The 25464-nt window shown below is 39.5% G+C and overlaps 2 protein-coding genes across 7 annotated transcripts in view; both read left to right on the top strand.

Moving 5' to 3' along the window:
• Positions 1–16983, top strand: part of RC3H1 (ring finger and CCCH-type domains 1) — a 44811-nt gene extending 27828 nt beyond the window's left edge. For 3 of the 6 annotated variants that reach the window (XM_023753947.1, XM_023753952.1, XM_023753948.1), the window contains 7 exons: positions 2498–2650; positions 5408–5621; positions 6536–6626; positions 6754–6886; positions 8135–8305; positions 9244–9359; positions 12650–16983. In XM_023753947.1, the coding sequence (XP_023609715.1) occupies positions 2498–2650; positions 5408–5621; positions 6536–6626; positions 6754–6886; positions 8135–8305; positions 9244–9359; positions 12650–12800 (1029 nt within the window). In that variant the 3' untranslated portion in view covers positions 12801–16983. Of the gene's footprint in view, positions 1–2497; positions 2651–5407; positions 5622–6535; positions 6627–6753; positions 6887–8134; positions 8306–9243; positions 9360–9725; positions 9830–12649 lie in introns of those variants that run through there. The other 3 variants (XM_023753949.1, XM_023753950.1, XM_023753951.1) reach the window with 3 other exon arrangements.
• Positions 16984–22647: 5664 nt separating this feature from the next.
• The window catches only part of SERPINC1 (serpin family C member 1), a 38567-nt gene continuing 35750 nt past the window's right edge, over positions 22648–25464 (top strand). Inside the window, exon 1 of the mRNA XM_006088923.3 lies at positions 22648–22886. The gene's annotated coding sequence lies outside the window, so the exon portion shown is untranslated. The remainder of the gene's footprint in view (positions 22887–25464) is intronic.

Below are 25464 nucleotides of genomic sequence, written 5' to 3'. Positions count from 1 at the left end.
TCCATGTCGCCGGCCCAGCCGGGTCCGGCTCCGGCTTCCTCCGAACCTGAGCCTGCTTCTTGAGTGTGTCCCTTATGGGTGCGAGGAGTTGAAATCTGCAGTTTGTTGGGTTAAGCTGCAAAAGCGCAGGTGGTTCCTTTTGTGCCACTGGCACAGCTTAGGCAGGGATGGAAATTGAGTAGGGCGGGGTCTCAGGGAATCACCAGGGTGGAGCAAGCAGCAATGGCTTCTCCGCAACTCCGAGTCAAGTGCGGTGAGCAGCTCCTCGAGAGAGCCACCCTCCCTTTCCGACCCGCTGCAAGGCCTTCCCACCTCTCCCTGTAGGGGCCTGGGACCTCAGAATCCTGCCCCAAACAAGCTCAGTGGATTCAAGAGTTTGTAACCCCTTCCGATTGAAAAAAACCGCGCATCCAGTTGCAGCCCGCCTGGTGCGCAACTCCATACCTCTGTTCTTGGCGCCTCTGCATATCCTACTCAGTCTCAATGCGCTTCTTTCTTTCCTTCCAGTTGTAGAACTTCCCCTGGGCCAGCTTTCCCATGGTTCTGAATGATAGCTGTTTGTCTTATAGTTGGTAGTTTCAATGTTGTTGGAGGCAGCACGCACAGGTCTATACCTTATGCCGCCATCTTGGTTCTGAACCTATGCAGTTTAAAACCGTGTTGTTCATGGGTCAACTGTATTTAAATTTCAGTTCTGATCATAAATAACATACATAGAGTTGTGTTAACTTTATACATTGTAAAAATACATAACAAGAATTTCTCCAGCCGAAACCGGTTTGGCTCAGTGGATGGAGCGTCGGCCTGCGGACTGAAAGGTCCCAGGTTCGATTCCGGTCAAGGACATGTACCTGGGTTGCGGGCACATCCCCAGTAGGAGATGTGCAGGAGGCAGCTGATCGATGTTTCTAACTCTCTATCTCTCTCCCTTCCTCTCTGTAAGAAATCAATAAAATATATTAAAAAAAAAAAAAAAGAATTTCTCCAAATTTCCCATTTTTTATATCATTGTCAGTTTATTAGATATTTCAACTTTTTTATGGGTGAACTAATAAGTATCATTTAGTAATATATCTTAAGGTTTTGTGTGTGTTTTGTATTTTTTTGTTTGTTTTTTGTTTTCATTTAATCAATTACACTGCATGTCTTTCTGTCAGTATATAACCTTTTCTCATTCTTTTTAACAGATGCATAATACATTATGGTCAGGGGAAAAAGCCCTCGTTAGTAGAGCATGTCTCTAAAAAGCTAGTTGTTCTACACAAAGTTTGTAAGTGGAAGAGAAATGATAACAGAGACAGAATTTTAAAAATAGAGGTAGGACAGTGGCTCAGTGGTTGAGCGTTGACTATGAACCAGGAGATCATGGTTCGATTTCTGGTCAGGGCACATCCCCCAGTTGTGGACTCAATCGCCAGTGTATGGGGCATGCAAGAGGCAACCAATCAATGATTCTCTCTCTTCATTGATGTTTCTATATCTCCCTCTCCCTTCCTCTCTGAAATTACTAAAAGTATATTTTTTATTAAAAATATATTTTTTATTAGATAGGACAAACAAAAAAGGTGTTAACCATAGAAGTAGGAGTTGTGGTTGAAACTGAGTGATACTTGGAAACAGCAGACCCTGTGCCACACAGAAGACCAATACTGATGATTCAGAAAACAAGATTGTTTTAGATGGAGGTAGGCATAGAGCCAGTTATGTGTACCAGTGGCCCCTAGGGATCAGTATATATATCTGAAGTGAAAGCAGTATTGAAGTTGTAGTTCTAGCACTGCCCTAGACTGATGGAGCCTTGGTTAGATCATGTGGATTTGAACATATGAGAGAGATGGTGTGCATCAAAGCACTTGGAATACTGCAAAACATTACACAGGTATGAATGTTGTGAATTTAGTAAAAATACATTAGACCTAGAATAGCTATTCTGTCATTATATAATTTCAGATTTCATCTTGAGAAAACAAAATTATGCATCGTATCCTTTTCACTCCATTGAGTCAACCTCAGGACAAGAAATTTTTCAAGATATGAATTATTACTGTTAAAGAGATTTCAGTAAAAAAGTTATTACCATATAGAACATAACTATATAGAACATTCAAAATAGTTTTAATACTCTTTTTTACCTGGAATGTTATTGAAAGAAACATTGAGGGGGCGGTTTAGCAAAACTTGAGGGCTTGGTACATATTTGCTTACATATTGACATGATCTAATGAGGAAGAGGATGATCAAACCTCAAAACTCCAGCTTGATTCCTTGAAAGACACTGAGATACTTCCTTTCTGACTTCTGCTAACAATGTAAAGGCTAAACATCATTCTTCACTTGTTGTATATGTTTTATATTCTATAAAAATCTGTTGTGACAAATCAAATAACCACCATTACCTTGTTTCAGCATGATGTTCTAAGAAATTCCTGCTTTTTCTGTGTTGTTATTCATAGACCCATTTCCTATTTTTTCTTTTCTTTTTTCCCCCTTTCTTTAGTTATTGGATGAAGAATTGAAGGTAGCTGGGAAATATAAAGGAAATGATTATAGCCAATACTCTCCCTGGTCATGTGACACCATCGGCTCCTACATTGGAACCAAAGATGCAAAACCCAAAGATGCTGTGGCAGCAGGGAGTGTGGAAATGATGGTATGTGTAATAACTAAGCCATAATTAATATAAGCCCAGATAACCAAGTAACTTATCCCCCGTTATAGTACAGATACATAATTGAGCTTTGCTTAAGAGTTTCAGGCCATATTATATACTATGCAATTGAATTACATTTAAACTATACTTTTTTGTTTGTTTTTTTGGGAGTAAATAAAAATATTTTAATACTTACCTAGACAAAGAAGAACATTTGTTATATTTCTGTACATCTAGCAGTTAACCCAACAACAGTTTAGAAACAAAATTAAATTATTTTGCACAATTAATCAAGATACTGGATTTCTTGTCCAAGAAATTATAACTCTTCTACAACTTTGAAGTTTAAACAACAAAGTGGAATTTAGTGAACAATAGTAGTATTTGAGTCAGATTTGGAGCTACTTAACCTCAAGTGAGCTGTGGTATACTGAAATGTTACACTTATGCTATTTTTTTCTTAACAAAAAAATAATGTAACACCAGTGTACCCAAGCTTAATATTATCAGTATTTTATCCTAATTACTTCTTTATTAAAAAAATAAATAAAACTTCACAAAAGTAGTTAAATCCTCCTGCATATACTTGCCTAATCTCTTGTTTCCCCTCCCTCCTTTCCTGGAGGTAACCTCTATCCTGAATTATCATTGCATAGATAATTTTATACTTCTTAAACCATTTTGTTTTGCATGTTTATAGGCCTTATATATTATATACTTCAATTTGCATTTCCACTCAGCAGTGTTTTTGAGATGTATCCAAATTTATACCTGTAGTTCAAGTTCATTCATTTTAACTGCTTTTATCCTATACCATTGGATAACTGAAATCCAACAATAAATATATATATGAATTATTTCTTTTTCTGTTGGATGTTTAGGCTATTTTTTTTTATTTAGGCTATTTTTTTTTTATCTTTTACTATTATGTGCACTACTACAGTGAACATTTCTGTGTATGTCTCCTTGTGCACATGCATGGAAATTATGCTTAGAGAATGGTATTGCTGGGTTAAAGGTATACCTTGACTATTCTTTAACATTTGCCCTTATTAACTGTAACAAAGGTTTCCTAGGTTATTATATTGGCTTTCGTAGACAAATATTTGTCCAGCTGGTTAAAAGAAGACCAATTGTCTTAATAGAAAAGGGAGACTTAGATGCTAATACTGCTATAAATGAGTAAAGTGATACCTATAGTATAAATATAATTAGATGCCAGAGGGAGGCAGGAAGGGAGGGAAGGAGATAGACAGATAGAAAGGGATGTAGAGGAAGAAGAAGCAAAAAATGAACCTTTTGTTTTTCTATGGTGTGATTGGGGACACGTTTTTAGGCCATAGAAAACTGTCTCTCTAAGAACAGGAATGAGATGAGGAGGAAGAGATAACAGAAACCCTTGCTTTGTATCTGGCTTTCAGAAAGGGTTATTATAGTAAAGTAACAAATATTAGCAAAAAAACCCTCATTTTCTTAGATCAGTAAATAAAAAGGTTTGCCAACCTAACCTAGATGTAATTGAAAATCTCTTAAATGGTGAAAGAAGTCTAGCTGTTTCTCAGACATGAATGTCCACATAAATTACCTAGAGTTCTGTTAAAGTGCAGGTTCAAGTTGAGAAAGACTGGGGTGGGACCTGAGAGTCTGCATTTCTAATATTTTCCAATCGCTGCTGCTGCTGCTCCCACACTATATACTTTCAGTAGCAATGGTCTACCAATTAGATTTCCATTTCTATTTATTTCAATACTTATTTCTTTCTGACTGGAACCCCTTTGAAGATCCTGTGTTGGCACTTACATTTTTAAACAGTGTTTTTCTAACTACTGAGTTTTGAAATTAGCTGATTGGGTCATGATGGGTCTTTAAAGAAATGAATTAGAATAACAATATAAATACCAGAGTACATTTCATATAGTAAGGTTAAATATTTGTCAGGAAATTACATTTGAATGTATATATGGGCTGACTCATGATATCTATATATACAAAAGCCTAAGCAACTGTTCTACTGTGCGACCAGTAGGTATGATGCGCAATGACCACCAGGAGGCAGATGCTCCGACCAGTAGCTATGACGCACACTAACCACTAGGGCAGTGATGGCGAACTTATGACACACGTGTCAGAGGTGACACGCGAACTCATTTTTTTGGTTGATTTTCCTTTGTTAAATGGCATTTAAATATATAAAATAAATATCAAAAATATAAATCTTTGTTTTACTATGGTTGCAAATATCAAAAAATTTCTATATGTGACACGGCACCAGAGTTAAGTTAGGGTTTTTCAAAATGCTGACACGCTGAGCTCAAAAGTTTCGCCATCACTGCACTAGGGGGCAGACGCTCAACGCAGAAGCTGCCGAGCTGCAGTGACTTGGCAGCTGCTATTCTCAGGTGATGGACCTGGAACCAGAGAGGAGGGAGCCTGATTCCAGGGTGCGTCACCCGAGAACTGCCCTCTCACAATCCGGGACCCCTCGGGGAATGTCAAAGAGCTGGTTTTGGCCCAATCCCCACAGGCCGAGGGACCCTACCAGTGCACGAATCTGTGCACCGGGCCTCTAGTAAAATATAATATTGTGGAATGGTCAAAGGTTTAAAAAGTGATGTTTTATATGACAACCAACCAAAGGCAACTAATGATTTTAATCTTAGCAGTAAGGATATTGTACTCTTTTTCAACCTAATTACAGTTAGAGGAAATTATATTAGAGACCTAAGTATGGGGTGGATTTCTCATTTTACTTATCAGAATGTGGAGAGTAAAGGAATGAGAGACCAGCGGTTGGATCATCAGAGAAGAGCAACAGAAACCAGTGATGATGACCTCATCCCATTTGGAGACCGACCGACAGTATCTCGGTTTGGTGCCATCTCTCGAACTTCCAAAACAATATATCAGGGTGCTGGCCCAATGCAGGCTATGGCACCTCAGGGAGCTCCCACAAAATCGATTAATATTTCAGGTAAGAACTTCCGGGGTAATCTCATCTAGAGGGTTCACAGACATGACCCCCCAGCACCCTCCCTACTACTCTTACTGTCAGTGCTTCCCATAATCTTCCAAGACAGTCTGTCTTCAAACTTTTCCTTGGAATTATCCCTGTAGAAAGGTAATTATAACCCAGGCAATTCTAGGGGTATAAACTAAAATTGAATATCTTATATGAAGATTGCCTAGTTTTTTTATAGCTTCATTACTCTTTATTAACACTCCGGTGTGGGGTGAATTTCCCACCAAAATATAAGATGGCTCTGTCTTTTGGTTTTGTTCCATCCACCAAAAGGGTGGATTACAAACAAATATTTGGTAATACGCAGTTACAATCGGCCCGAGTTTACACGTTTCCCGCACTCCACCGCAAATCTATATGAACCGAGTTAAAGACGGCTCCCGCGGAGTACGCGCAATTCACGCGAGCCGACTTAACTCGTTTCCCCCACTCCAAGTGTTAAAATAATGCATTCTCATTTTTTTTTAATTGAAGCAAAAGAAAAAAATTACCAAGACTGGTGTTTCAACAGGACATCAGTGCCCTGTTACTGTACTGGGAGACATCTTTCCAGATAGCTGTGTACATACCATGCCTGTGCCTTTTAGACCATGAACAGTGGTCGGCAACCTCATTAGTCAACAAAGCCAAATATCAACAGTACAACGATTGAAATTTCTTTTGAGACCCAAATTTTTTAAACTTAAACTATATAGGTAGGTACATTGTTATTAACTTAATTAGGGTACTCCTAAGGCTTAGGAAGAGCCACACTCAAGGGGCCAAAGAGCTGCATGTGGCTCACGAGCCGCAGTTTGCCGACCACGGCCCTAGGAGAATCAAATCTGGATTGTGTTGCTCTATAGTGAGTTACTCTTCTCTTACAGATTACAGTCCATATGGAACCCATGGTGGCTGGGGAGGTTCTCCCTACTCACCTCATCAAAACATACCTTCTCAGGGACACTTCAGTGAAAGGTATGAGTCATTCTTTTTACTTTTACAAACCTTTAAAATTATTCAACTTCTCTTATTTTGTTTTTCTAGTCAGTATTTTTTAAAAGCAAACATTGTAATTTGTTCCATGCTTTCTTTCCCACCAAAGGGAGAGAATATCCATGTCAGAAGTGGCCAGTCATGGCAAACCCCTTCCATCTGCTGACAGGGAACAGCTACGACTAGAATTGCAGCAGCTAAACCATCAAATTAGCCAACAGACCCAGCTACGTGGACTAGAGGTACCAGCTTATAGATATTTTTTTACTCCAGTTTTTGAAGAGTGCTCAAAGATTTTAGGAGGATCTTTTGAAGTACTACTTTAACAATTACTAATATATAGGTGTCCTTTCTTCAAAGAATTGAAGCACTTAGAGTTTAGTTCTGGGACAGTGCAAAAATTATTATTTTATTGCTTGAGGATAGAAGACAGGTTATCTAAATTTTCACAATAGATACTTATCAACATGTGCTTTAACTTAAAATTGGTTTTTAATTTCTTATATTTCTTTAACTTTTTAAAATTTGTCTTATATTCTTTAAGTCCCAGCATTTATTCATACATATTTTAAAAATAGAAGCTTAGATCTTTGACTTTTATTTTATTTTATTTTATTTTTTTTATATATTGATTTTTTACAGAGAAGAAGGGAGAGGGATAGAGAGTTAGAAACATCGATGAGAGAGATCGACCAGCTGCCTCCTGCACGCCCCCCAGTGGGGATGTGCCCGCAACCAAGGTACATGCCCTTGACCGGAATCGAACCTGGGACCCCTGAGTCCGCAGGCCGACGCTCCATCCACTGAGCCAAACCGGTTCGGCAGATCTTTGACTTTTAAAAATAGCCTCTGTATAATAATAGCACCTTCATCAATACAGTTCTTTTAGTTTATAAGTTATTATCACATGTTATTTGATTCATACAATGTCCCTGACAGGTATGTTAGGCAGATGTTATTATTACCCTTTTTTAGTTGAAGTGTTTTAGTTTTACAGAGATTGAAACATGAGCCCAGGTCTTCAAACTCCAAATTCAGTGTTGCTGCTGATTTATGGTTTTATCTTAATTGAAATTTCTAGACCCTTTTTCTGTCCCAAAAGAATATCACCATCATTTGGAAGCTTATCACATATTTAACTCAACTGTGGTTAAAGGTCCTTCCTTGCCATTAATGAGATTTCATTGAAATGAAAGGATTTACTTCAGAAAAATGTAAATAAAAAGGGGGAAGAATGTACATTTAATGTTGACTTCTTTAAGAGCTACTTATACCTAAGATCAAATTACTATTCACTAAGTTTAAATCCTCTATGTTTTTATTTTCACATAGTACTCAAAGAAAGAGACAGTATCTTACAGTTGCACCATTTTTATTGCAAATACCTGAGTGATAAGCTGCTTTTGGCTGTGGTCTGAAATCGGGCCTGGCCTTTCTGTGCATGGTGTGAAATGTGTTGAATTGTGTATGTGCTTGGCTTCATGCACTAGGCTGTTAGTAACAGGCTGGTGTTGCAGAGGGAGGTGAACACCCTGGCAGCTCAGTCACAGCCACCACCACCACCTCCAAAATGGCCTGGAATGATCTCAAGTGAGCAGTTGAGCTTGGAACTGCACCAGGTGGAAAGGGAAATCGGGAAGAGAACCCGGGAACTGAGTTTGGTGAGTGTTGCGGTGGGAAAAGAGAGGGAAGGTAAAAGGAAAACGTCCGTCATGGAACTCATAGCTCTGGAGTTGTAGAATCACCCAGAACTGTAGAATCATCACCCCAAGGCACTCCAAGGAGTAATAAATGCTTAGAATAAGTCTCATGAAGATGGGCTTTCATCCTATTTTATCATTCCTCTCCTCATTCCCTTTTGATTTGACTGTGTTCTTTGTGTTGGGATTCTGCATTACAAAAAAACGTTTAGGGAAAACAAGGCAGGTACTTGGAAGTTACTACATTTCTGTTAAACATTACTGATTAAGGAAGCAGTGGGAGTGTGTTGTTTATGATTTTGCTGATATTGTCATGTTATATAAAGATGTACTACATGTTACCAAATAGCATTCTAGTTTTCATAGCCCTTGTTATTGATGATCTGGCTTTTCTTATGGGATACAATCTACACACCCTTTCTTGTGGCATTATATCCATGGATGTGCTTAGGCTTTGCTTCATAGTGCACTAACGTCCATTTCAGTAAATTTTGAATCTTAGGGGATTGAACCAGTCCCCCAGGTTGCATGTAACTGACTTTGTTGTTGTGTAGCTTTCACATTTTTTCTCAGCAAATAAATGGGGTAGTTTTTCTGTTTTCATTAAGTAGATTATAGATAGATTTTATATTTGGCTTGCTTTTTCTAAGTCCTCATTTATCTGAGATATTTCCATGTTAACTTGAGGCATTCTCCCCCTTATTGTTCAGCTTGGGTAGTGAACAAGTGGATTGTACTCTATTGTGTATGTCTCTCTTTTAGTCTGCCTGTTTCTTTAGTCATTTTACAAAACTATATGATTTCTGGATCATCAGTTTGTATTATCTCTGTTTGATCTCTCTTCCATTAGCACCATTAAATAGAAGCTAATTGAATTTATTTCCTTCTCTTTCCTTAAGGAGAACCAGTGTTCTCTGGATATGAAAAGCAAATTGAATACAAGTAAGCAAGCAGAAAATGGACAACCAGAACCACAAGCTAAGGTTCCAACTGAGGATCTTACATTGACATTCAGGTAAAGAAAGAGTCATTTGCATAGTCATATATTACACAGTCATGACAGAAATACCCTTAGAAATATGATTTGATTTTTAAAGTGTTCTGTATACATTGAGAAAGAATATTTTCACATAAATTTAGGAGTTTAAAATTTTATTTTAGAACAGATCCAAAATTGAATTATCTGTTAAGACTGGTTACATTTCCTTCTTTCCCTTGCTTTTTAATTTATTTGAAAAACCAATGTTTACATTTTGATGTAAACCTTTCTAGTCTTTTTTAAAAAGTGTGGGCATTTAGCCTCTTTCAAAACCCACCCACCATTTCATCTCCCTGGTTTTTAATTTGTTCTATTCCATGTCATCTAATAATTCTTCTACAGGTTTGGAAGGATACCTGTCAGATATTGTGAACCACCCTGCAGTAAACGATATTGAAGTTAATTCTTTTTTTTTTTTAATTAATAAATCTTTATTGTTCAGATTATTACAGATGTTCCTCTTTTTTTCCCCCATGGCTCCCCTCCACCTGGTTCCCACCACACCCCATGCCCTTACCCCCTGCCATTATCCTCATCCATAGGTGTAAGATTTTTGTCCAGTCTCTTCCTGCACCCCCCACACCTCCTTCCCCCCAAGAATTGTCAGTCCACTCCCTTTCTATGCCCCTGCTTCTATTATATTCACCAGTTTATTCTGACTTAATTTTTAGGTTCACTTGTTGATAGATATTTATTTGTTGTCACTTTGTTGTTCATAATTTTTATCTTTACCTTTTTCTTCTTCTTCCTCTTCTTAAAGAATATCCTTCAGCATTTTATATAATCCTGGTTTGGTGGTGATGAACTCCTTTAGCTTTTTCTTGTCTGTGAAGCTCTTTATCTGACCTTCAATCCTACATGATAGCTTTGCTGGGTAGACTCTACCCGTTAGAGTAATTTTGGTTGTAGGTTCTTGGTATTCACTTTGAATATTTCTTGCCACTCCCTTCTGGCCTGCATGGTTTCTGTTGAGAAATCAGCTGACAGTCGTATGGGTACTCCCTTGTAGGTAACTAACTGTTTTTCTCTTGCTGCTTTTAAGATTCTCTCTTTGTCTTTAGCCCTTGGCATTTTAATTATGATGTGTCTTGGTGTGGTCCTCTTTGGATTCCTCTTATTCGGGGTTCTCTTCACTTCCTGGACTTGTAAATCTATTTCTTTCATCAGGTAGGGGAAATTTTCTGTCATGATTTCTTCTAATAGGCTTTCAGTATCTTGCTCTCTCTCTTCTTCTGGCACCCCGATAATTCAGATGTTGGTACGTTTGAAGTTGTCCCAGAGGCTCCTTACACTATCTTCATATTTTTGGATTCTTTTTTTGTTTTGCTTTTCCGGATGGGTGTTTTTTGCTTCTTCGTATTTCAAATCTTTGACTTGATTCTTGGGATCCTCTAGTCTGCTGTTGGATCTCTGTATATTATTTTTAATTTCAGTCAGTGTATGTTTAATTTCTGACTAGTCCTTTTCCATTTTTTTGGCATTCTCATTAAGATCCTTGAAGGTCTCACTAATTTCCTCGGAGGTTCGTAGAAGAGTCTTGAGTAGCCTTATAACTGTGGTTTTGAACTCTATGTCCTCCATTAGTTTGCTTTCCTCCATTTCTTTCATTTGTGACATGTTTCTTTGTCTCCGCATTTTTGGCTGACTGCAAGGACCCGCTGTGTCTACAGTGGAAGAACTGCTGTGCTGGAGACAACCTTATGGGGTAGGACTTGCTTCAGTGGGGCTTTGGTGCTCACTGAGTCTGCTTCTTGAGTGTGTCCCTTATGGATGTGAGGAGTTGAAATCTGGTATCTGACCAGGGGTACCCTGGCTCCTGGATCTCCAAGTCAACCACTGTGTGAGTCCACCCAGCAGGAGCTACAGTGATATCAGCAGATTTCTCCTCTGTTTGGGGTTTGGAAGTTTTGGAGCTCTGTGACCCAGCTGCAGTTTGTTAGGTTAGGCTGCAAAAGGGCAGGCGGTTCCCTTGCCCTGCTGCGCACAGGTTGGGTGGGGATGTAAATTGAGTGGGGCGGGGTCTCAGAGAATCACCAGGGTGGAGCAAACAGCAATGGCTGTCATCAGCCATCTCCGCAACTCCGTGTCTCTGCGTCTCGAGTCCCGCACCCCCACAGCAACAATGATTCCTGCGAGCAGCTCTGCGAGAAAGCCACCCTTGCTTTCCGACCCGCTGCAAGACAGTCCAGTTTCTCCCCGTAGGAGTCTGGGTCCCCAGAGTCTCACCGTAAATGAGTTCAGTGCATTCGAGAGCCTGTCCCCTTCCGATTGAAAAAAATCACGTACCCAGGTGCAGCCTCCTGGCGCGCGTCTTTGTACCTCTGTTCTTGGTGCCTCTGCACCTCCTACCTGGTCTCAGTGTGCTTTTTTCTTTCCTTCTAGTTGTAGAACTTCCACTCGGCCAGCTTTCCCGTGGTTCTGGATGATAGCTGCTTTGTCTTATAGTTGTAGTTTTAATGTTGTTGTGGAGGGCAGCACATACAGGTTTATACCTTATGCCGCCATCTTGGTTCTTCCTGAAGTTAATTCTTTGTACATCTTTAAGTATTTCCTTAGAACATTTTGAGAGTGTTGATACATAGTCCTGAGTTGCCCTCCTGACAATATATAACAGCTAGAAGCCCAGTGCACAAGTTTGTGCACCAGTGGGATCCCTCAGCCTGGACGGTGATCTGGGCTGAACAGGGCCGGCTGGCCAGGGGGAGGGACTGCGGGAGGTTGGCTGTGGAAGCGCACTGACCACCAGGGGGCAGCTCCTGCATTGAGCGTCTGCCTCCTGGTAGTCAGTGTGTCATCATAGCAACTGGTCAAGAGGTTGACCGGTCATAATGGTCGCTTAGGCTTTTACATATATAGATAACTGCTAATGCCTTGTTGCTTTCACGCTTAGGGTTTGGCTATTTAAACCCATGCATTATTTTTCTTAAAGGCCATATTGTAAATATTTAAAATTATGTGTTTTATAGTCTCTGTCAAAACTGTCAATTCTGCCATTATAGTGTGAAAGCAGCCATAGACACTATGTAAACAAACAGGCAGGCTGTGTTCCAATGAAACTTTATTTACAAAAACTGGCAGCAGCTAGCCTTAGTTTGAGAACCTCTGTGCTAAAGCATGGATATAGAGCTGTAAATTAAAGTTTGAAAGCCATTCCTAGTCTTCATACTACTGAAAGAATGGTCCTGTTGATTTTATTCTACTAAATAATCATCTTATCTCCTATTTAAAAATTCCAACTCTTTCTCTTTTTTTTTTAATGTTAACAGTGATGTGCCGAATGGGTCAGCCTTGACACAAGAGAATATCAGCCTCCTATCAAACAAGACCAGCTCTCTGAACCTATCAGAGGACCCTGAGGGAGGAGGAGACAACAATGACTCCCAGAGATCAGGAGTTACACCCAGTTCTGCTCCCTAAAATATGAGGAGTTCTGCTCCGAATCAGTTTGTAGGACGTAGGGAAGCAGAACGATAACTTCTAAACAACTTCTCTGAGAGTGGTCAGAGAAGTCCAGGGAAAGCACCGGAGGCAATGTGCACAAACACCACTACTAAAAACAAACCCTGCACATAGATCACATTAATGCATTTTTTAATTTAAAGAAAAAGAAAATTAGCAGTATCTGCAAGCAATTCAGATTAAATTTGTTTTTGTTCTGTGAATGAACTTTATTTTAATAACTTTGGACGCCTTGGATCCAGGGCTTTATAAAAAAGAAGATATTATATATACACTCTGTTTGATTAATTGTATGATCTTAATTAAGTAGGTTTTTCTTGTATTTTTGGTATTATTACATACCCAGTGTATAATTCCTGCCTTGCAATCCTTTCCCACTCTCACAACCCCATAAATTAAAACAGACAAAAAGCACCAGCCTTTCTGAGAATCCTCTGGTGCTTGATAAACAAAAAGACAGTAACAGACCAGTTAGAAAATGTGCAGCAAACCAAGGTTTCTGAGAGCTGTCATTTGGAAGCCATGATTATCCTTTCCTCTCTGGGTCACTGCCTTCATGTGTTAAGTATGTTTCCTATGTTGTTCAAACGTATTTTTGTTCAGGGGGGTTTTATTTCTTGTTTTGTTTTTAACTTTTCAGAGATAATTGCCAGACAAGTTTTGAAGTCCTCGTGTCCATGTCATGGAACCCTTTCATTCTCTTAACGTAATCTGAAAGCAGAGCCAGTGTTCAGATTGTTGGTTAGATTTATATGGAGATTATTTTAAGAATGAACTCTAATTTATCAGCACTGGAAATACTTGGTTAGTGTATGACCTACTTTTAGCTGACGGTTGGAAATTTGGACCTGTGCTTTTCTAAATTGAACTTCGGATGAAATCAGAGAATGCTAAAAAAACAGCACAGCACCATCAACCATGTTTTAAAACTGCAACACTTGATTTCAAGTTAAAATGGACAGAGCCACATTATTTCACTGAATTCTTTTATTTTACCCTCAAAACTCAAAAATATAAAATAAAATCCCTAAATACTGGTGCCCCTGGCTTTCAGAGGTTTGCCTGGATCCTGGGAATAGTTTCTGAATTGATCAGTTGTTGCTGTTCAGAATCATTAGCACAAGTAGGTAGAAGTACCTACAGGTTAATTTCCAGAGACTTGGTTTTACAATACTGACAAGATTCTTCATGAAAATGTTAAAAAGAATAAAGAAGAATTTGGTTAGTTCTGCTGCACATATTCTGATGGCCAATGTCTGTACTGAACTAAGACCCTATAAACCATGCTAGGTGGGGATTATTAGATATAGTCACTCTCCCCATCCCTCTGTTTGCCTGATTTTTTATAATTTCCCTTTCTGGATTATACTACTAAAACAGAAAGCACTGGTTATGTAATGTTACTGCATTGCTTTGGTTGGGTAAAAGCAAGAGTTTGTATTTTTCTTGTTTCTTATTTTCTTAACCCTTAACTCCTGCTGAGGTCATAACCTCAGTCTAAGCTCTGTGTCCATCATAATGTTAACTGAAACAAATTGGGGGGAGGGGGGTAATTCAGTCCTGCCATTGCCTACCAGTAGGAGAGTCCAAACAGAACACTCTTTTGAGTAGCGATTATTTAATTTGCCCAGTCAAGGCACCGTGTTTATATACTATTTCACATTGAATTTGATTATGCCCTACAGACCTGGCTGGTCAAGGATTTGATATACACATATTGGCTTGGGATTCGAGCTTTCTTTTTTATTTAAATAAAAATTTATATATATTATATATATATACATATATACATAGCTATATCTGTATATATATTGGGTATGTTTTAAGGATTTTTTCGCATGAGCGCAGCTGTTGCGATAAAATGACTGATTGGGAGGTAGAAGCACTGAATGAAGATGAGGCATTTTTTCATTTGAAATCCATATTCTTCTATTTTGTTAATATACTTGCTTTTGTGCTTTTTCTGTTTTGCTTAAAACCCTCTTATATTTATTCTTTAAGTGTTTATTGTTTTTTGGGAGAAGGAGAGAAACTGTGTGTCTGACAGAACCCCAATACTTTTCATTTTTCGATATAGACAACCATAAAAGGCAACATTCTTGGCCTGCAACCTTCTGTGGGCAGAATTGGGCAGATCTTCTCCTTTGGACATGTTAACATGTTCAATTTGGAACTCAAAATGAAACTTAGGGATATTGATTTTGTTAAAGTTCAGAATAAGTAAAATTCCATTGAGGTATCTATTACCATGCCTGATAGCTTCTGTTATTCTGTGTCCTTCAAATGCTCTCATTCTAGCTATCACCATTTTGATATTCCAAACTAGCCAGGAACAGGGATTAATTTATACAGTGTTCCTTTTCTGAATAAAACCAGGAAAGCCACTGTTTTGAATTGATTTAAAATAGTTTTTCACTTTTTAAGGTATATTTATTTGGGGGGGCGGGTAGGAAGATCTCTTAAATTGTAGCCTTAATTTTCTCTGTACCACACTCTTGAGGCAAGCTGGCTGCATGGAAAGGCAGGGGAGTAGTATATTGTCCATGTGCCTGTAGCCTACCTCCTGGATATTCTTAAAGCTTTCCTAGTGCTCACAAGCAGTGTTAGGATAAAGCCTCAAAATTTGGGGTTCTTTTTTCCTTTTCTCTGTGATTTACTTTATGATATATGAGCCTGTAAGGGAAAGTGGCAAAAGTGCTTGACTGTTTAACTGCCTATTTTGGTCAAAATCTGTGAAAGGCATTGATTTTTCTAGCTTCTAAAATTTATGCCATTAGAAACAAGAGATTAAACCTGTCAGATAGGACATAAGTTTTTATGCTTTCTACTTATTAAAATATTTTCTTCTGAAAATGACTACTTGCTTTCACTGAATTCAAAATCAAGACTTGGACGTCTCAGATTGGAACAATTCTGAGAGGGCCAAGGTGGGAATAATAAGCACTGTGTTCACTCCTGTTCAAATAAGACCAGAATTTTATAGCTAGAAATATAAAAGTACTTTGACTTAGTCTTTTTTTAAGGGGTCTCTGGAAAAGTGTAGAAGTACTGAAAATAAGAGATATGGATTCAGTTTCTTGACTTATATGTAGCTCTTTTGCCTTACTGATAGATACTATCACAATGTAAGTCCAGTAGCTTGCCCTGTCTTGGCTATTTTACAGAGGCTAACGTGACCAAAGATCCATTCCTTGTTACTTTTCTAATCAAAAGTTAGTTATAGCAGAGGTTTCTACTAACATTATTCAAATGACAAGACACTATTTCTAATGCCAGCTACAAATATTCAGCTACTCAGAATGTACACAATTTATCTGGTACAGCATTAATGTGGCTGAGTCCCTTCTCCCATCCGTTCCCCTTCCCTTCGCCTCACTGTTCCCATGTATTTATCCTTTTGCTTTTTCTAAAAGACATAAAATTGGTATGATTCTTATTTGCTATCTTGAATGTATAACTTCATCAGACCTTCAGAGTTGAAGCTCAAAGTTGTTTTTCTCTTTTATTTTCTGGCCCTTTTCTATCTTGCAATTTCCCCTTGATTTACCCACTGCCCTCCCCAATCTGCAACAGTGACAGTTTGCTGCCTCAAAACAGAGCATTCAAATGAATTCGCTTAGCCAATAACTTCTGTGAAGTTGCCTTTTCTAATGGTGTTATTACTCAGTGATGCACAAATGTGGTATTTGCCCTACTGGTAGGCAAACAAAGGTCTGGTTCAGAATGGTAACCTGCTGGGGTGTTTTTGTTTTTCTTTTTTTTCTTTTTTTTAAAGGAGAGCCAAAGACTTGTGCTTTACTCTGTTTTGGTTTGGGAAAAATAGTAGCCATTTTGATTGTGTAACCTTTAAGTATTTGTGAGTTGATTGTACTGTGTAAGTAGATTTATCTAAAGTTAACTGATAAAGTTAGCTGGCCTTATAAAATGTAAAAGTAATGAAAATTCATCAGTTTCTCTTTCATCAGGGAATATCTTTAATAATATTATGTGTAAATGGTCCCTTCCCTTCTTTTTGAGACTGTTTTGTCATGATAGCATCTTGTGTGTTTTTGCTTTTTTTAACTTGTGCCTAAAGAACAGTCTCCTATCACTATGGTTAAGTCATGGGCTGGTGAGACATAATTAACTATGGGTTGTATATGTGAGATTATCACATTCCAAGAAAAATAGGTTCTTTTCACTAAAGAGTATGTGGTGGCCATTTCATGTATATAAATGGTGATGGGTGGAGGTCTTACCATCCTTCTTCCACTTTGTTTTTGCTCATTTTAAAGGATTGAGTAAAGGTTTCATACATAAAATCTATCTGTAAAAAGCACCTGTAATGATTTATATATCATTAAAAGCAAAGGCCCGGTTACTTTTTAGGAAAAATTAACCTGCCTGGAAATTGCAGTGCTTGCTTAGATTTTTACCTTATTAGAGTCCAACTTTGTTTATTTTTTATTTGATGTTACATTATTATAGTGTTCTCTTCCTTAAAAAATCGGCCTGTCCTTTTAGAGAAAAATTAGAGCTCTTAAACTAAAACAGTCACTCAGCATTCAGGATTGGACAAGCAAGCAGTCTGCTGCTGTCGTCATTTTACCCCTGTGCCTGTTTGCAGGTCCACATTCTCCCTACCTTGGGCAGCTGTGAGTTTTATATTTATTTGTTGTTTTAGCTCAGCTTTATGAAATTTTCCTGCTGAAATGACTTATTGGGAGTTGTAGGTGGGTTGCAGTTAATATATATTTTTTAATTCTTCATTTAACCTTTCTGAGTCACTTGAAAAAGCTGTTTTTGTCAAAAGGTACTATTAATTATAGTGAATACCAACTTAAGATTTGTTTTTTAAGATTGTTTTGACTGCTAAAGATACTTCACATGTATTAGAGTATAATTGAGAAGTAATACTAGTTATGTTAAGAACAGGAAACTGCCACCACCAGGAAGAAGTAACACCTTCTACTAATTGGGTGGATTTTCAATACTGCACTGAACCAGCTGGGTAAAGAGCCTTTTGAAATCCTATTGTGATATAGGTACTTACCTACCACTGGAATCCTTGTTTTCAGAGCCTTTGAACTTTCAGACAAACACTGAATTTCCCCTAAACTTTATTCCTGAGCAAAACATCCCTAGGGTAATAACCTTTATTTTCACAAGAAAATAGGCACAGTAACCCAAGAGAGAACTTAAACCTCAAGACAGTATTGTGTACAAAAATGTATATTTAGAAAAACAAAATCCTGTGGAGTTAGTATATTATATATGACATAAGGTGAGTTATTTTCTTGTATTGAGGTCTCACTGTTTCTGGTTGTTTGGGGTTTTTGTTTTGTTTTGTTTTTTGTTTAATTCTAAGTAGACAGAGCTCACAAGTCTTTGGCATCCATTCCAGGTTGTACACTCAGAGAGTCATCTTATAACTGGAAACTATCAGGTAGCCCCTTACTCCACCCCAGCTGGTGCATGAAAGGATGTAGAAAAGGATGGAAAAAAACTATTGGGTGAATAATTGGTTTTCTGGTTGTTTTGTTTTGCCTGATTTTAAAAAATCACTTCTTGCTATCATATCTGAACCACCCTGTAAAATATTCCTCAAATTTGAAGGCAGTTTAAACTTGTTTATTATTTTTACATCCTCTGTTCAACTAATACACAGCCCTGGGGACTACTTTTAACAGGTGTATTGGCTAAGTTTTCATTGTCCCCTTTCTCCTTCTCTTCCCACCTTCTGGGAATGAAAGAAAGTAGGGGGGGAAATTTTTTTCCCCATTTTATTCATTGATGCATGGGCCTCATTATCTTACTTTATGATGAATCTATGACTTTGGAAAAGTAAATTAAGATAATGGACAAAACCTTTCACCCATTTAAACATTTTCCAGTTGTGAGATTCCTCTTCCTCTTCCTGTGTGTGGTCTCTTCCTTGTCACCCCAGCTGCCCTGTTCCCCTGACTATGGTCAATTTGGTCTTTAGTCTCCCCGAGACATTCTGCAGTCATTATCACCTTTTTGGGTGGATTTTATTTTGTTTTATTTTGTTTTTGTTTTTAAAATAACTTTTTAACGTTGATGCATACTTGCTTGGGATAGAGCTTGTGTAATTTACCAATCGTATTGATTGTATGTGATTGTGCCCTACAGAGGTATATTTAACAAGACAAAATAATCTAGGTCAATAAAGGAGCCCATGAGATTTGAGTCAGATTATGAATGATTTCATGAAATCACAGTTTTGCATAGTGAAATTTAAATTTCCTGTTAAAAATCATTGCTAGACTAAATACTTTTTAAAAAATCTTGTATTCCTATTCTTATATTCCTATTTTTTCCTTGCCTCTGCTCCCTATTCTTTCTTGCCTGCCTCCACCACCTGTTCAGAAATAAAAGTACTGAGCCTTAAAGTCATATCTGATTTTTAAATTGCTGAAGTTCGTGAAATTTTACTTTTTCCAAGTATTTCCAACTTAAAAAGAAAAAGTGAAGACAGATGGACAATGGGTTGTAATTTCACAGGGTGTGAATAATTTCTTAGCATTTGGCAAACTAAAGTCTTATTTGAAGACTTTGTTTCCTGGAAGTCCTTTTGGAATAAGGAAAAGAACCCCGTTTGAAATGAACCATTTTCCTCTCTTTAAATCTGTTTAGAGTTCCAATTTTTTATCAAGTGAAGTGGAAAAACATAGTAGTAGGAAGGTATTTGGGGCAGCAGAACTTGGGGTTCGAGTAAGGGTGTGTTCTGCTTGTCGCAGGCTTTTGAAGGATTAGGGCCATCTTTTTCAATTTAGTATTATTTGTGTGCATGTTGTTTATATCAAAGATGCCACATTTTGTTAAAATGCTATTTTCTTCCTTTATTACCTTGGAAACTGACTCAGCCTCATGTTGCTTCTAATTAGTGTTTAGGGCTCCCATGAGTTGCAGATAAAAGGATCATTTTAACAAGTAGAAGGAGGTGATTCACCTTTTGGTTTGTAAATATATGAAAGTGTCTACAAGGTCTTTATCTGCTTTCTGTCAGCATTTATATTAAATGATAAATTAATGAGAAACTATAGTCTGTGTTGTAAATGAGTCTGTGTCAACTTATTCTAATCATGGGATTAATTCCTTACATCTTTTTTTTCTTTTTTAGGTTAAAAATAGAGCAGTAGATCATGCACACAAGCAAACACATATTTGTAGTAACCAGTTTTGCAAAGAGATCACAGGAGTTAGTCCAACCTTAAATATACTGCTGCCCAGATTCCTTCATTCATTACACAGTGATTGCACACGAGGAATAAGGTAATGTTCTCGGAGCTTAGGGCCAGTCAATGTTCCATGAGACCTCATGACTCACAGCTAAGTCCTGGCTTTGATGGCTTCTCCTAACCCAGGACCTTCTTTATGGTTAAGCAACATGGACCTGCTCTGGATACCTTCCTGGAACAGTTTTTATCTTTCCATTCTTACTGACATCTTCTAATTGTCCTGAAACTCCCACCCATTAGTCATTCCTTGCAATTAGAGGGTAAATGTAGGTTTATTTTTTCTTAGAGATCATGGTTAAATACGAGAAAAAGAGAAGGGAGGGAACTAGTCCAGCTTCAAAGACACTTAAGAGATGTTGGAATCAATTGCAACACTTTGTTTGGATTCTGATTCCAACAAACAAAATGTACAAAGGCATTTATGATTGGGAAAGTGAGTTGATTAACTATTGGATATTAGATAATATCAGGGAATGACATTTTTGTTGAGTGTGATAATAGCAACATGGTTTTCTTCAGTCTAGGCTTGCCCTTGCTACCCTCAAACTGACTGGGCCTTCTGTTATTCTGACAACATGCTAGGGACCTGATGAACTCCAGGACCTAGGGCATGGCTCGGCTTCCTCCGCAGCTCGCAGCTTGGGCTGGCCCCTATCTCTAGCCGTGAGCAGCTCAAGGGTTTGCCTCCAGCCCATTCCCTGTGGAGCTGACCTGTAGCCACCCAAGAGGTGATTCCTGGAGTTCGAGCATCCTGTGCCCAGGTAGCATCTGCTGGTGTTCAGTATTGGCCATTTGGGAAGGGCCTGAAACCAGCTGTGAGTCCTGATGGGATAGAAACTGCCCTCCCACTTACATTCCTAGACCCTCCTTTCTGCCTCACCCCTCCAACGGATTTGGTCAAGTTGGCCAGAGCAGCCCTGGCAGAGGCAGGAAACAGGCACCAGTCACAGAAAACGCGGTTGGCTTTACTGTGAGTTTCTTCCTATTGCTGCTGGGCAACCTGTCTTACCCACCCCCTATCTCCAGGGATTTCTCCCACCATCTCTGCTCTGTGCTCTGCCTCCTGCCCGTCTCTCTGTTTCTCTTCACCACCTACAACTTGCTGGACTAAATCAGAAGCAATGACGTAGACTCCATGCAACTGTCTAGAATACCCTTGCCCAGTGTTGCTGTTCATACAAGGCATCACCTCCCCTGAATCAGTAGCATTTTTACTTTGCTTGATAACTTTCCACTTGGGAGGCATTTAAAGTATCTTCCTATTAATAAGTCAGAACTACTCCGAACCAGGGTTTCTTCAAACACAAATATTTATTGAGTATCAGGTACACTGAAGACCCAGTGGTATTGGCACGGAACATGTTCAATAAATATTTGTTTTGATGTGGTTTCCCTGAAACCAAAACTGCACTTTCTAACGGTTGTGAGAATTGGGACAGATCCCTGTGACGTGCTTTGAGAGGCTCCCCTGAAAGCTGCCCAGGTGGTAATGCAGGGCTTAGTGTGATAAACTTTATTTCCCCTTAATTAGTGTCATAACTGCCTGGTCTACTGGAAACCCCAGTGAGGTGGAGGCGACTGTGGTGTGGGTGCCAGATGTTTTGCCGAATTTCCGTGGAAGAGTTCAGCTGGGAGTTACTCAGTAACCACAGCGGGAGCCCTGCTCCTCTGTTTGTTCCTGCCAAGGTCTTTCTCTCGAGTCCAAAGAAAAGAACAGAACAGCCTGGATGTGAGGCAATGGCCAGGACCCACTCAATTACCTGCTCGCAGGACTTACCGCTGAGACTGGAGGCAGGGCAAGGGGAAGAGGGATATTTTTTACTTTATTGCTACCCTAAAAAAGGGGGGGTGATTGCTACATTATTCTCCCTGGTTCCTCAGACCCCGAACACAGCAACGCAGAGGGTTCCCATGTGCTCCTTCCGATCTGTTTCCACTCAGAATAGAGACAAACTGGGCCACACAGAAGTGAGGTATCCTCTTCCAAACTAGTATTCACCTGAGAAAAGTCCTTAAGGCTGCCTCCACTTCCAGAAATAGCTATAAGAGCCCATGAAGAATTTGATTTAAATATGCAGTTATTAAAACACTTTACAGAATACTGATGACACTGTGGAGACGGAGAGACAGGCAGGCAGACCCAGGTTAGTCTGCCCTGCATACGAGCTTTTTATTTTTTCCTTTCCTCATCAAACCAGCCTAGGATGAACCAAGAGGAAAGGGGTTTGGGTCATCAAAATCTAGATAGAGGCAAGGACGCTGTGTGCAATGAGAAGGCTGGTGTGAAAACCTCATTTGGAACGGGCACCGGAGACAGACATTTTCTTACGTTTATTGAGGTGGCATTGGTTAATAGGATCATACAGGTTTCAGGTATGGATTTCTGTGCTACAGGTTTTGTATATCGCACGGTGTGCTCACCAATCAAGACAAATGTTTTCTAACAAAATGTGGGTAACCAAAGGAAAAGGTGGCAGTGCCTGCGTTCGTTTCTGGGCCCTGGGTTTTGAGGGAAACATGGGCAAACTTGGTAGAGACTAGCCAGAGGAGAACCAGATGGTGACGTGTTATAACCTGGCCCCAGGAGAACAATGGGACTAAGGTTTCACCTGGACCGTTTCTCCTCGACTGTCCCGTAGGAGCATGAGACCTGTGAGACGGGCAGACAGGGTTTGAATCTTAGCTGCATAGGTTGGGGCCTGGTTCTTAAGCCTGGTGAACAGCGGGGCATAGTAGTGGCTTCCTGACAAGAGGATGATCAAGCAAATGCCTGTAAAACACTTAGCAAGGATCCTGATATATGGTAAGTGGGATTTTAAAAAAAGTGTGTGTGTGAATTGGTTTGCTTATTATCTGTTTCACTCACTAGAACATTTGCTACATGAGGGCAGCGACTATGTTGAATGTACCATTCTATTCCTGGTGTCTAGAACAGTCCTTGACACAAAGGTGTTCCTTAAATGTTACCTTAATTAAATCAGATCAAATGGCACTTGAGTTGTCAGACGGTGGGTTCCCCTTTAACATTGTGTTCCACTCGGAAGCGAGTCATTAATGATGGTAAAGGAAAATCACACAACAGCATTTCTGTAGTATTTGACAGTGTCAGCTGACTTCACTTCCTGTGCACTTCATTCTCTAATGAGGGTCTTCTAGGAGGACAGCAATTTAGCAGCTAAACTTGATGATGAATAAATACTTCAAAGTCCTGAGGGCATCTAGCCTGAACGTGGGAGGCAGAGTTTGGAGGGCTGTGGGGACATTTTAGCACATTTGCAGCAACATCCCACCTCCCAGAACTTAATTCTGTGGCCCCACTGAACTGTAGGGGAGGCTAGAATAGAATTTAGCTGTGTTCCCTGGAGGAAGTGTAACTGTATTAACTTGGTAACAATAGACCGTTGGATGATCTGTAATCCTTCAAAATCCCTGAGAGGTGGTTACTCTGTCCCCATAGAGAGACTTAAAATCTCTGACCCTCTGAGAGGTTGAGAGATCAGACAGCTAGTGATTACATGGCAAGGCCAGGGCTCGCTCAGGCGTCCTGGGATTTTCCCGTCACCTGGGGCATTAGAAATTCCAGACAGTACCAGTCATTTCGGTGAGGCTGACTTGCTCATGACTTTATCTGGGCTTAGCACATCAGTACAGGCCTTGAACTTGAATATTTTTGATACATTTATTAACATACTGTGGTTATTCTTCAGAATTCAGTCCTATTCACTCCAACTGTCTTCTTTGATCTTACCAGAATTTATTATTTTTTAAATATATTTTATTAATTTTTCACAGAGAGGAAGGGAGAGGGGTAGAGAGTTAGAAACATCCATGAGAGAGAAACATCGATCAGCTGCCTCCTGCACACCCCCTACTGGGGATGTGCCCGAAACCAAGGTACATGCCCTTGACCGGAATCGAACCTGGGACTCTTCAGTCCACAGGCCGACGCTCTAGCCACTGAGCCAAACTGGTCAGGGCTGATCTTACCAGAATTTAATAAAAAGTCTTGTTATATTATTTTTATTATTGAAAAGTACTTTATTCAATAATAAAGGTAATACAACAAAATTTTGTATATATTATTTTATAGCATTCTGTGATAACTGGATTTTTTTTTTATTGATTTTTGAGAGACAGAGAGATACATCAACGTGAGAGAGAAACATTGATCGATTGCCTCCCATATGTGCCCCGACCTGGGATCAAACCCACAACATTTTGGTGTTGGGGACTGATGCTCTAACCAACTGAGCCACCCGGCCAGGGGGTAACTAGGTTCTTTTCTATATAAACATATATATGTACAGTAGGTGTTGAAAATGGTGCCTATTATTATCATATTCAAAGATTTAAAGAACTTGACCTAAGCTACTGTAAAGATGGAATATCCTACACTACTAAACGTTTTTGCCAGCCCAGGCACACCTGAACACCTGCATTCCACCTGCAGACACTGACGTGGGCTTCTCAGTCTCCTTTTCTCCTGTTTCCAAGATCAGACAGCTAGTGATTACACGTCAATTAAGATGCTTGACTTCCTCTTTGGTGCCGCCCCGGAACTCCCCTGCCCCCAACCCTCTGTAAGATACAACATGACATCCTTCTTGCTCACAAAGTCAAGACCTTTTGAACTTCGACATGTTCAAAAACAGGAAAGGAAGGTTCACAGCAACGCCTTACTCCCACCCCGTCTGTCTGTCCACCCCTCACCCTACCGTCCCCACTTTGCCGGGTAAAAGGTAACACAGCAACACTCGATTATCCCAGAGACGTTTCATGTCAGTACACTGAGGGCCCTCACCCTTGTGACAGCCGCATAGTTTTCCAGTGTGCGATGAACCTTGGTTTATCCCAGTCGCTGTTACAATTGGTCATCTCATTCATACCCACACAGATAGCTCTGTAAGAGACATTTCCTGAAGTGGGATTTCCCGCTCAAAGGGTAAATTCATTTGTAATGTTGGTATTGCTAAATTTCCCTTCAAAGGGTTACATGGCACTCTGTACTCCCACCAGGGAGCCCTTTGCTACCACCCTTTATAAAAGGTAACCTCCCCACTGGCCCCCATCACTATCTAACCCCTGGCTCTGTTGTATTTTTCTCTATGGCCTTTATCAATACCTGACTGATATGGTATGTATTTATTTAGTATGTACTGATTTTTTTTTTAAGTCTCACCCAAGGATATTTTTCCATTGATTTTCAGAGAGAGAGAAAGACAGAGAGAAATATGAATGTGAAAAAATACATCGATTGGTTGCCTCCTGCACACGCCCTGACCAGGGCCCAGGCCAGGGAGGAGCTTGCAACCGAGGTATGTGCCCTGGACTGGAATCGAACCCAGGACCCTTTGGTCCGCAGGCCAACGCTCTATCCACTA

Source organism: Myotis lucifugus, unplaced genomic scaffold (assembly GCF_000147115.1).
Source record: "Myotis lucifugus unplaced genomic scaffold, Myoluc2.0 scaffold_54, whole genome shotgun sequence".
Taxonomy (NCBI): domain Eukaryota; kingdom Metazoa; phylum Chordata; class Mammalia; order Chiroptera; family Vespertilionidae; genus Myotis; species Myotis lucifugus.
Note: the sequence above shows the minus strand (reverse complement) of the source record. Positions and strands in the feature narration are given on the sequence as shown.